Source organism: Elephas maximus, chromosome 15 (genome assembly GCF_024166365.1).
Source record: "Elephas maximus indicus isolate mEleMax1 chromosome 15, mEleMax1 primary haplotype, whole genome shotgun sequence".
NCBI lineage: Eukaryota > Metazoa > Chordata > Mammalia > Proboscidea > Elephantidae > Elephas > Elephas maximus.
The window spans coordinates 86,092,157-86,105,165 of record NC_064833.1 but is presented as its reverse complement, the minus strand read 5'-3'; the positions used below and the strand labels follow the sequence as shown (position 1 = coordinate 86,105,165).

Here is a 13,009-nt window from a genome sequence, read left to right as displayed (position 1 = left end):
GGTATGTCCTTCCACTTACGTAAGTCTCTTTTGGTTTCTTGCAGATGCGTACTGTAGTTTTGTTTGTATAAGTCTTTTACATGTCTGGTAAGATTTATTCCTAAGCATTTTATTTTATCTTCTTGGGGGCTACTGTAAATGGCATCGATTTGGTGATTTCCTTTTCAATGTTCTTTTTGTTGGTGTAGAGGAATCCAACTGACTTTTGTATGTTTATCTTGTATCCCGATACTCTGCTGAACTCTTCTCTTAGTTTCAGTAGTTTTCTGGAGGATTCCTTAGGGTTTTCTGTGTATAAGATCATGTCTTCTGCAAATAGAGACCATCTGGATGCCCTTTATTCCTTTATCATAGCCTAATTGCTCTGGCTAGGGCTTCCAGCACAATGTTGAATAAGAGTGGTGATAAAGGGCATCCTTGTCTGGTTCCTGATCTCAGTGGGAATGTTTTCAGGCTCCTTCTGTTGGGTTTGTATAAATGCCCTTTATTATGGTGAGGAATTTTCCTTCTATTCCTATTTTGCTGAGAGTTTTTATCACGAATGAGTGTTGAACTTTGTCAAATGCCTTTTCTGCGTCAATTGATAAAATCATGTGATTCTTGTCTTTTGTTTTATTTATGTGGTGGATTACGTTAATTGTTTTTCTAATGTTGAACCATCCCTGCATGCCTGGTATGAATCCCACTTGGTCATGGTGAATTATTTTTTGGATATGTTTTTGAATTCTATTGGCTAGAATTTTGTTGAGGATTTTTGCATCTACGTTCATGAGGGATATAGGTCTGTAATTTTCTTTTCTTGTGGTGTCTTTACCTGGTTTTGGTATCAGGGATATGGTGGCTTCACAGAATGAGTTTGGTAATATTCCGTCCTTTTCTATGCTCTGAAATACCTTTAGTAGTAGTGGTGTTAACTCTTCTCTGAAAGTTTGGTAGAACTCTGCAGTGAAGCTGTCTGGACCAGGGCTTTTTTTTGTTGGGAGTTTTTTGGTTACCTTTTCGATCTCTTCTTTTGTTATGGGTCTGTTTAGTTGTTCTACCTCTGTTTGTGCTAGTTTGGTAGGTAGTGTATTTCTAGGAATTCATCCATGTCTTCTAGGTTTTCAAATTTGTTTGAGTATAGTTTTTCATAGTCTTGCCCACAGTTTTTGAAATCTGGGAGGCATGTAAAGCTCTACCACAATTTTTAACTTTGTTAAAAACTACTTCTATTTTATATAGTCCAGTGCAGCACTCAACTTTGAGACTGTCTCTGAGCTGTGCAATGGCAAAGTGCAGTTCAAACCCACCCAGAGGCGCCTTGGAAGATGGCCCTGGCAATCTGCTTCTGAAGGGTCACAGCCTTAACAACCCTGTGGAGCAGCTCTACTCTGACACCCAGGGGATTGCCACGAGTCAGAACTGACTTGACGGCAGCTAATGACAACAAAGCTTTGAGACTGTTACGCGTGGCACCAGAATGCCTGCAACTGGTCCTAGCTCTAACCATCCTACCTGTGTGACTTGGGGAGTTTACTTAATAGCCACACCCTGCCTCAGTTTCCTCATATATAAAATGGGGATCATAATAGGATTTTGTGCCTCAAGCCAATGAAGTGTTGTAAAAATTGAATAAGACAAATACAGCACTTAGATCCTAGCGAAAGGCAAGCACTCAACATATGTTAGCTATTATTTATTCTCAAGGAGTCCCTGGGTGACCCAGTGGTTAAGCACTGTATTACTAACCAAAAGGCTGGCAGTTCAAACCCACCCAGAGGTGCCTCAGAAGTAAGGCCTGGCAGTCTGCTTCCAAAAGATCCCAGCCACTGAAAACCCTATGGAACAATTCCAATCTGCACACTGGGGTGGCCATGAGTCAGAGTCAACTCAAAGGCAACTAACAACAACAACAACTATTCATTCTCAGTTGTATACAATTAACAATAGAAAATGACTCTTTATACAATTTTATACCTTTGCTTCCACTTCTCCTTCGATGTTATACAGTCTTGTGCTGCTTAACTTCTGTCTGGGCAACGTCTGCCTGCATACGTGTCTGTGGTTCAACACGCGCCTTCCAGGGGATGCCCACAGCCCAAGGGTGGTGAGCCCACCCCTCTGCACTCCACTGCCCCGGGAACAGGCACCCCTGGGGCTGGGAAGAGTGGGCACCGATCCTGCTCCCGAGCCCCCAAGGTCAGCAGGCATCGGGGGTGGGCAGGGCGAGGGCCCCAGGTAACAGAGACTGCTCTTCTGCCGCTCGTGCTCACCCCCAGACCTCCGCCCCCGCCATGACCTCACTGGGCTGTGGGGACCCAGGTGTTCCCACAACATCCAATCACATAACGTCCTAGTTCAGAGAACTATCCTGGACATGAAGTGATGCATGACTGTACTTACTTTATTTGTCTCATTTACTTTTGTTTTTCTACTTGTCTTTAAATTTCTGGTAATGTTTTATGGGTTTCCTGGAAATAGCATCATGCTGAGTTGCTTTTTTGGCCCACTTTGAGTTTCTTTCTTTAAATGTTGTTGTGATTGTTGTTAGGTGCCGTCGAGTTGGTTATGACTCATAGCGGCTCTGTGTACAACAGAACAAAACACTGCCCGGTCCTGCGCCATCCTTAAAATCATTGTTATGCTTGAGCCGATTGTTGCAGACACTGTGTCAATCCATCTCGTTGAGAGTCTTCCTTTCCGCTGACCCTGTACTTTACCAAGCATGATGTCCTTCTTCAGGGACTGATCCCTCCTCATAACATGACCAAAGTATGTGAGACACAGTCTCGCCATCCTTGCTTCTAAGGAGCATTCTGGTTGTACTTCTTCCAAGACAGGTTTATTCATTCTTCTGGCAGTCCATGGTATATTCAATACTCTTTGCCAACACCACAATTCAAAGGCATCAATTCTTCTTTGGTCTTCCTTATTCATTGTCCAGCTTTCACATGCATATGATGCGATTGAAAATACCATGGCTTGGGTCAGGTGCACCTTAGTCTTCAAGGTGACACCTTTGCCTTTCAACACTTTAAAGAGGTCCTTTGCAGCAGATTTTCCTAATGTAATGTGTCTTTTGATTTTTTGACTGCTGCTTCCATGGGTGTTGATTGTGGATCCAAGTAAAATGAAATCCTTGACAACTTCAACCTTTTCTCCATTTATCATGACGTGGCTTACTGGTCCAGTTGTAAGGATTTTTTTTTTTCTTTATGTTGAGATGTAATCCATATGAAGGCTGGGATCTTTGATCTTCATCAGCAAGTGCTTCAAGTCCTCTTCACTTTCAGCAAGCAAGGTTCTGTCATCTGCATAACACAGGTTGTTAATGAGTCTTCTTCCAATCCTGATATCCCGTTCTTCATATCATCCATCTTCTTGGATTTGCTCAGCATACAGACTGAATAAAAAAGAAAATACAATGCTGATGCACACCTTTCCTGACTTTAAACCACTCAGTATCCCCTTGTTCTGCCTGAACAACCACCTCTTGATCTATGTACAGTTTCTTCATAAGCATAATTAAATGTTCTGGAATTCCCATTCTTCTCAATGTTGTCCATAATTTGTTATGATCCACAGTCGAATGCCTTTGCATAGTGAATAAGATATAGGTAAACATTCCTCTGGCATTCTCCTCTTTCAGCCAGGATCCATCTGACATCACCAAGGATATCCCTGGTTCCATGTCCTCTTCTGAAACCGGCCTGAATTTCCAGCAGTTACCTCTTGATATACCACTGCAGCCGCTTTTGAATGATCTTCAGCAAAATTTTGCTTCTGTGTGATATTAATGATATTGTTGTATAATTTCCACATTCGGTTGGATCACCTTTCTTGGGAATAGTCATAAATACGGATCTCTTCCAGTCAGTTGGCCAGGAAGCTGTCTTCCATATTTCTTGGCATAGACAAATGAGCACTTGCAGCGCTGCATCCATTTGTTGAAACATCTCAATTGATATTCCATCAATTCCTGAAGCCTTGTGTTTCACCAATGCCTTCAGTGCAACTTGGACTTCTTCCTTCAGTACCATTGGTTCCTGATCATATGCTACCTCTTGAAAAGGTTGAACATTGACTAATTCTTTTTGGTATAATGACTCTGTGTATTCTTTCCATCTTCTTTTGATGCTTCCTGCATTGTTTAATATTTTCCCCCATAGAGTCCTTCACTATTGCAACTCGAGGCTTTCTTTAAATACCACAGACCAAACCAGACCCACTGCCATCAGTCGATTCTGACTCATAACGACCCTGTAGGACAGAGTAGAACTGCCCCAGAGGGTTTCCAAGGCTATAAATCTTTAAGGAAGCAGACTGCCACATCTTTCTCTCCCCAGAGTGGCTGGTGGGTTCAAACTGCCGACCTTTTGGTTTAGCAGCCAAGTTCTTAAACACTGCACCACCAGGGCTCTTTCTGTCTTTAAATAGGGTCCTAGAATCCAGTCGCATTGACCAGTGATTTTGATCATTCTTGATGTTTAATCATCTCAAATATTCTTTGGTTTTCTGCTTATAATATCTCCTAATTATTTCCTTAAGCTTTTCTTTTGCAATATGAACTGTGCTTTCTTTGCTATCAGGTTTTCAGTGCTATGGAAGGTATATATGATCTCTCTTTTAAAAAAATTCTAATACTGATTACTTTTAAGTTTTTTTTTTTTAAAAAAATCACTCTTTAATATACATTTCTTAATTTGACAGAAGTAAAAATATATCTTTTGAATCTTCGTACTTAAAAAAACCAAAAACCAAACCCAGTGCCACTGAGTCGATTGCGATTCTTAGTGACCTTATAGGACAGAGTAGAACTGCCCCATAGAGTTTCCAAGGAGCGCCTGGCAGATTCCAACTGCCGACCCTTTGGTTAGCAGCCCTAGCAGTTAACCACTACGCCACCAGGGTTCCCCTCTTCATACTTAAGGAACATAATTTAGGATACTTTAACTAAGCCTCTTCAATCTAATTAACCTTTGTAAAATTAATCCAGAATTTTTATGTAAATTTCTTCAACTTAATCTTTTTAAATTAATCTTTTCTTTCAAAAATAATTTTTCCAGAATCATGATAGGTAATTTTTCATATGTAATACTTTCTTCATGATGAAAAATTCATATACCCATGATAAAAACAAAAATCAAATAATACAAAAGTTTGATAGTAAAAACTCAATCTTCCTCTTATTCCAGACCTTGTCCCAATCTCCAGAGATAACTGATCAACTGTTTTTTGCATCTCCTCAAAGAAATTTTCCATGCATTTACATACAACTGTACTGAAACGGGATCTGTGTATACACACTGAACCTAAGGATTATCTCATAAAGTGTTTCAATAAATTTCAAAGACCATTATGAAAGTTTTTTTTTTTTAACTCAATACAATTAAAATGGGAGTGAAAATTTAAAACACAAACTAAAAATTCTCATATGTTTGATATTTTAAAAACACTTCCACATAACTCCTAGGTCAGAGAATAAATCATAATAAAGGCTTTTTTTTTTTTTTTAACTTATAACCAATCTACATGTGATTGACCTATGAGACTTGTGGGATGCAGAGAAACTAGTTAGTAGAGAAAAATGAATAGCTCTAAGTGCTTATACCAGAAAAGAGGGAAGACTGGTCTTTAGTGAGCTAAATGTCCAACTTAAGAATAAGCACAGAAATAAGTGAAATGGGAAAAAAAGGTACAGTGGAGAAGATGAAGACACATGCTGATTCTTTAAAAAGACTTTGACATCTTCTGCTGTGATCGATCCAGAAAAATGTAGAGAATATACAATTAAGCAATATTCAAAAGGAAAGAGGCAATGTAATATCCAGTGGAGACTGGTAATATGATAACACTAGGAATAATTTATGTCAGTGAACTTGATAATTTAGACCCCCTGAGCAAATTCCTAAAAAGCTGAGAATTACTAAAACTGACTTAAAAAGAAAGGGTCAGAATAGTTCTGTAACTACTAAGGTATCTATATCAGTAATTAATAAAGCTTCTGCCAAATAAACACTGGATCTACATGGGTTTACAGGCTAGTTCTACAAAACATTCCAGGAATAGATCACTTCAAGATTATACAACTCTTGTATACCAGTCCAATATCTATGAGGCCAGTATAACAGGGAGACTGAAACTGGATGAGGGTGGTACAATGATCAAGAGGCAAGTCTTGCTCAGGAGCTCTGGCTACATACAACATGGGTAACACTTAGAAACAATGTTGGGTGAAAAAAGCAAGTTACAGAAGACAACATATAGCAAGTCATTTTTATACAGTTTGGAAAAAAAAAAAAACCTTCTTCAGAGATACATACATATGTAAAACCTATGGAAAAAAAGGGTGATGGGAAAGGGACAAGGATTGCTGTTAAACTGGCTGCTTTCTGACCTCAATAAAATTTAAAATAGAGGCAAAAAAAAATTAACATAAACTAGAAAAGGGTAAGCACAAAATTGAGTATAGGAGTCCCCTCGGCAGGGGAGAGAAGCATGTGGAAATAGCTCACAGGTAAATGCAACTTTGTTGGTCATGTTCTAGTTCACAGGTATTTATTTTGTTGTTACCCTTCATAACTTGCATTTATTACATATACTCTTTTCTCTTTCTCAAACATTGCATAATTTTAAACACACACACACACATACACTAAAAAGCCATTGCCAGGTTGCTGTTCTAGAGGAGCGTGTTGTTTAGTCTAACTTTGTTCTATCACAGGTGACTGGGGGGTGGGGGCTGGTCAGGTGGTTGTAGGATTTTTCTTTACTTTTATACCTTAAAATACTGCCAGGGGTGTCTAGATGTAAACAAGTGTGTTCCTAGCAGCTATTCTAGCACCTTGGTTTGCCAGCATTTTCCGTGGCCATGCAGTCCAGCTAAGCAATTTGGAAACATCACATGCTTTTGCCCAAGGCTTAAGGATATGAGCTCTCTTCCTTCCTAAGAGGGCCTCAGCGCATATATTTTTGCTTATCCAAAGGGAAATCATACTTGTTTCTAGGGATGAAATACAAATTAACTTCCAATAACATGGTTCCCTTCCCCCCTTTTTCTTGGTCTACTAAGCATGACCCCCACTCTGGAAGAAGTCAGCACCTGGGCCCAGTCCTTTGACAAGTTAATGATCACTCCAGCAGGAAGAAATGCATTCCGTGAGTTCCTTCGGACAGAATTCAGTGAAGAAAATATGCTTTTCTGGATGGCCTGTGAGGAACTGAAAAAAGAAGCCAATAAAAACATGATTGAAGAGAAAGCAAGGATAATATATGAAGACTACATTTCTATTCTTTCTCCTAAAGAGGTGTGTGACCACTCAAAGATTTTCTCCAAGGGGGCCCTTTGGTAATGTTAAGCCCTTAGGTGTCTGGTCATGTTCACTCTGCACAGTTACAGCTACTCCAGAATATAGAGAATTACTCCACCCACTATTTATGGTAGGGGATTTTGGCCATGGTCCCAAAGATGGTCTCCAAATGCCCCTAAAATTGATGAAAAACTTTGTGCATGTTTCTGGAAAAAGTATCCATAGCGTTCATCAGATCCTTAAGAAGGGAAGGTATACCCATTTTACTACAAATATTGTCTAAAGGCATTACACCAACTAGGCATTTCTTTAAATAAAATTATCATTTTATTCTGGGCAAAATTTTTTTAAATAATATTTTATCGTATTTTTGGTAAAAGTTTACACAGCAAATTATGTTCCTGTTTGGCCATTTCTATACAAATTGTTAAGTGACATTGGTTACATTTTTCACAATGTATCAACATTCTCTTTAATTGTGTTCTGGTTCTTCTGTTTCCAGTGCTCTAGTTTCCCCAAAACCCAACCCACTGCCATCGTGTCCCCTGCCCCCTTTTTTGTGCTTTAGAGTAATTGTTGACCTTTTAGTCTCATAGAGATGGTGTTTTTAATGGAGCACCGTACTCAAGGGTAATAGCCTTTATTTTGTGTGCCAATCTATTATTTTGCTAAAAGGTGACCTCAGAGGATAGTTTGCTTCCAGGTTTAAAGAATATCTCATGCCCTTGGTCTCAGAGAGTCCTCTAGTCTCAATTGGTCCAGTAAGTCTGGACTTCTTAAGAATTTGAGTTCTGTTCCAAGGTTTTCTCTCGTTCTTTCAGGGTCCATCTACTGTGGTCCTCGTCAGAACGGTCAGTAGTGGTAGACGGGTACCTAAGCAAAATATTTTTACAGGTGTTTTTACTTTATATAGTGAAAGCATACTAATATGACACTGAGGCTGCAAAGGTTTCCCTCAGGATGTCCTTTCTTATATCAGAAACTTTATTAGATGAGTGAAATTGGGCAAGTCTCAACCTCTCAGATCTTTTCTGTCTTCAAATCTAAAATCTAGGATGTTAGCCTGGTCTCAAAATTAAGGGCCACATAGCTCTGATTATAAAACCATCCATTCGTCCACTTCCTACTCTGTGATGATATAAGGCAAACAGGACAGCTCTCTCCCATCACGGAGCTCACCCACAAGTGGATGGGCAGAGATGGTGGCAAGTGTACAACAAAGAAGTGAGTCATCAACGGTGTGATGGAGACAGAATGCAGAGGAGGTTCCTGGGGAAGGCTATAGAGGGACCAAGGATAATGGCAAGGAAGTCGCCAGAAGCACAATGGCATGAGGACATCCCAGGAGACAGGACCAAATGGGCCACGGATAAAGGCATGAAATCCACACACAATTGAAGTGTAGATAGTCTGGCAGGCCTGAAGTGCAGGGTATATCCAAATTCTTAGGGCTGGTGGCAGGCAGAGGAGAGCTTAGAAATGGTAAAAGGCACTAGAGCATCTGAGGCGTGGAGGCCCTGCTGACATTTTCTCATCTTGTCCTGGATTTTCCAAAGACCAATATGGCTGCAGATGTTAGGAGAACAAGACTCAAGGCAGAGGACAGCGAAAGGATGAAGGCCAAACTAAGCCAGTGCAGAGAAATGAGACAGGAAGAGCTTGATTTGAGATAAATTCCAGAGTTTGGAATGACTCCTAACTGCCTGGTTTGGACCAATCCAACAGTGGGGAGTTCACTGGGATCAGGAAGAGGCACTCCAAAGGGCTTAAGTTTTGCTTATTTAGGTTTAGGTTGTTAAGTGGGAGATGGTCAGCTGACAGATTATGCTTATGGAGCTCAGAAAGTTATTTTCAATAACCTATGCATTCTGGATAATAAAAGGCAAGGGACTTTCTGTGTTTCAATGTTTGGCTTCCATATACAGTTAAACCTGTGAGAGCTGGAACTCAACGGGACTGCTTTGCTTTTCTGGGTCTCGCAAGTTTTCTGTCTTTGACAGGGTGCAGTCTTACCACTTTTCTGTCACTCATTTTAGTGGAAAATATTTGAGAGTTTTCCTTCTCTGACAGGTTTCTGCCTTACACAGTTTTGGCTGTCTCAAGTTTTCCTGTATTTTTATTTTGTCACGATTCTCCTTTTTTTTTAAGGCAAGATTTTTATTCAGTGTCTTTTAAAGCATTATACAGCCAAAAAAATCTTAGCAAATTTATGAGGCAAAAGTGATATAAAAAGATGAACATTTTCCCCCAATACAAGCATCTTTTACTTGAAATACAAAAGCTTGAAAAAAATTAAGAACATAGACATTACGGTCAAATCAGCTGGGGTTTGAATCCCAGTTCTGTCACTTCATAGCTGCATCTTCTAACCTGTCTCCAACCTCTCAGTTAGAAGTGAGCACGTTTACCCATTTGCACCACCCAGGAATCCCACTAGTATCCTTAAGCATCACAAATTTTCTTTTTTTAATTTTTATTGTGCTTTAGGTGAAAGTTTATAAATCAAGTCAGTCTCTCATACAAAAATTTATATACACCTTGCTGTATACTCCTAATTGCTCTCGCCCTACTGACACAGCACACTCCTTCCCTCCACTCTCTCTTTTTGTGTCCATTCCACCAGCTTCTGACCCCCTCTGCCCTCTCATCTCCCCTCCCAGATAGGAGATGCCAACATAACAAATTCTTTTTTTAAGCAACTGGTCTCAATGGGGGTCTCAACTTGGTTAGAAACCATGTCTGATTTTATCTCAAAATGTGCCCCTTTGTGTAGACCATTGATTTGAAATGGTGAGTAACCATTTTGCACCTGGTGCAAACAGTTAATGTGCTTGGCTGCCAACCGAGAGGTTGAAAGTTCAAGTCCACCCAGAGGTGCCTCAGAAGAAGGGCCTGGGGATCTACGTATGAAAAATCAGCCATTGAAAACCCTGTGGAACACAGTTCTACTCTGACATACATGAGGTCACCATGAGTCAGAGCTGACTTAATGTCAACTGGTTCTGCAGTAACTAACCCATTGCCACTGAGTCGATTCTAACTCACAACAACCCTTAGGACAGAGGAGAACTGCCCGTAGGGTTTCCAAAGCTGTAATTTTTTATGGAAGCAGACTGCCACATCTTTCTCCCACAGAGCAGATAGTGGGTTCCAGCACCCAATGTTTCAGTTAGCAGCTGAGCACTTCACCCCCACGCCGCCAAGGCTCCATCTGCAGTAATTCATTTAGTCTGATTCCCCTACCAGAGCAGGAACTTTGTGGAGTGCTTCCTGTTTGTGCAGGATCTGTGCTAATAAGTACTGGCTCTTTATACCCAATGAGCTTTCTGTAGAGGATTTTCTGAAGTGTGGACCTCAAAGTGTCATGCCATTGGCATCACCTGGAACTTGTTAGAAATACAAATTAGAAGGCCTGGTGTCTCAATGGTTAAGAGCTCAGCTGCTTACCAAAAGGTCAGCAGTTCAAATCCACCAAGGTTCCACTCCTTGGAAATCCTATGGGGCAGCTCTGGTGTGTCCTATAGGGTCACTATGAGTTGGAACCGACTTGATGGCAGCTATCGACAATAACAAGGAGCCTTGGTGGCTCAGTAGTTAAGTGCTTGGCTGCTAATCAAAAGGTTGGTAGTTCGAACTCACCAGACATTCAAGGGGAAAAAGATGTGGCAGTCGGCTCCAGTCAAGACAGCCTGGGAAACCCTAGGGGGACAGTTCTACTATGTTCTACAGGGTTGCTAAGAGTTGGAATCAACTCAACATCAGTGGGTTTGGTTTTTCTTTTGGACCCACACTTGCTGAATCAGAGCTCTGGGGTGGGCCCAGCAGTCTGTGTTTAACAAGTGCTACAAGGGCTTCTGAGGCCACCAAAGTGTGACAGCCCCTGTTGGCTATTTTTCAGTTTCTCTTTCTGCGGTTTGGATTTATGGATGACCTTTTTTGGTTAGAGATTTTTGAAACACAGAACAAACTATGGGATTTAGGGCTGAATTCACAAAGGGGAGTATCTAACACTAGTGTTATTTGTTTCTATCTACAGGTCAGCTTAGACTCCCGAGTAAGAGAAGTCATCAACAGAAACATGTTGGAACCATCCCAGCACATATTTGATGATGCACAACTTCAGATTTACACTCTAATGCACAGAGACTCATACCCCCGGTTTATGAACTCTACTGTCTATAAGGACTTGCTCCAGTCCTTATCTGAGAAATCCACTGAGGCATAGGATTTTTTAAATATATTTATTATTAATAAAATATTAAAAGAACTCAGACTATGTCTAGAACAGAGAATTCAGAGGTAGTAGTATCACCTCCCGAGTAATATTCCAGCTATTTTAATAACATGCTGCCTTTTACAGAGGGCCATATATTATTCACAAGGTAAACTACAGCCGACTTTAATTTTAGAAGAAAAAATGAAATATGACTGCTTTAGAAAGGTAGTATGTTTACATTTACAGTCACAGCAGCATGTTCTCACTGGCAGAGAACACGCTAGAAGACTCCATACTGCCTGGGCATGTACATCCACTGGGACAAACAGGACCACTTTTGTTTTGCATGAGTTCAATAACTGATGACTCTCCCCCAGAAGAAAGGTCATTTAGGAGTTTCTCTGCTGCCCTCCCTTCTGTCAGAAACCCTAGTGGTGTGGTGGTTAAGTGCTATGGTTGCTGACCAAGAGGTCGGCAGTTCAAATCCGCCAGGTGGTCCTTGGAAACTCTATGGGGCAGTCCTACCCTGTCCTGTAGGGTTGCTATATGAGTTGGAATTGGCTCGACAGCAGTGGGGTTTTTTTGTTTTTTTTGCTCCCTTCTGTCAGGCTCCATTTTGAACACTTATCAGTGTCATTACTGGACCCAAGTTCACATTTTATAGAGGTGTAATACTTGTAAAAATGGTACTCCACTTTTTCTTAGAATGTATGTATGCCGATATGTATGTGTATCTTTACCTTTTAATGGAAAGCAGTGTACTCTTCAGTGGCCCAGCATCAAATGTTTAGGAAAAGCAGCAGGCTTAGAAAATTATTTCTTTAAAAAGTTACCATTATTTTAATATCAGAATTTGACAATGAAAATAATGAATTTATCAGTGCACAGTTTGGTCATATTTCTAAAAAAGCTTTAAAATAAGTATATTTCCACTTTTATTATGGAAAAAATATGGGCGTTTTCACTCTTTTAAAAAAATAAAGCACAATAGTTTTACCGCAATCTTTATTTTTTCTTTATAGATAAATATTTGGTTAAGGAAGTAAGACTACATGCAAGATATCGTTTAGCTCCCAGACTAGGATTCTGTCTTTGTTGCTGCTGTTAGGTGCCATGAAGTTAATTCCAACTCACACTGACCCCTATGTACAAGAGAACAAAACTCTGCCTGGTCCTGCGCTGTCCTCACAATCAGTATATTTGAGTCCATTGTTGCAGCCACTGGGTCAGTCCGTATCATCGAAAGTCTTCCTATTTTTTTTTTTGCTGACCCTCTACCTTATCAAGCATGATGTCTCCTTCTCCAATGATTGGTCCTTCCTGATAACATGTCCAAAGTACATGAGACAAAGTCTCACCATCCTTACCTCCCAGGATCACTCTGGCTGTACTTCTTCCAAGATGGATTTGTTCGTTCTTTTGGCAGCCCGTGGTATATTCAATATTCTTTGCCAATGCCATAATTTGAAGACATCAATTCTTCTTTGGTCTTCCTTATTCATTG

The 13,009-nt window shown here is 40.3% G+C and overlaps 1 protein-coding gene across 1 annotated transcript in view; it reads left to right on the top strand.

Annotated features, from left to right (window-relative positions):
* Window positions 1-11,514, top strand: part of RGS20 (regulator of G protein signaling 20) — a 130,370-nt gene extending 118,856 nt beyond the window's left edge. The window contains exons 7-8 of the mRNA XM_049853770.1: window positions 7,052-7,286; window positions 11,326-11,514. Of these exons, the coding sequence (XP_049709727.1) occupies window positions 7,052-7,286; window positions 11,326-11,514 (424 nt within the window). The remainder of the gene's footprint in view (window positions 1-7,051; window positions 7,287-11,325) is intronic.
* Window positions 11,515-13,009: the final 1,495 nt, after the last annotated feature.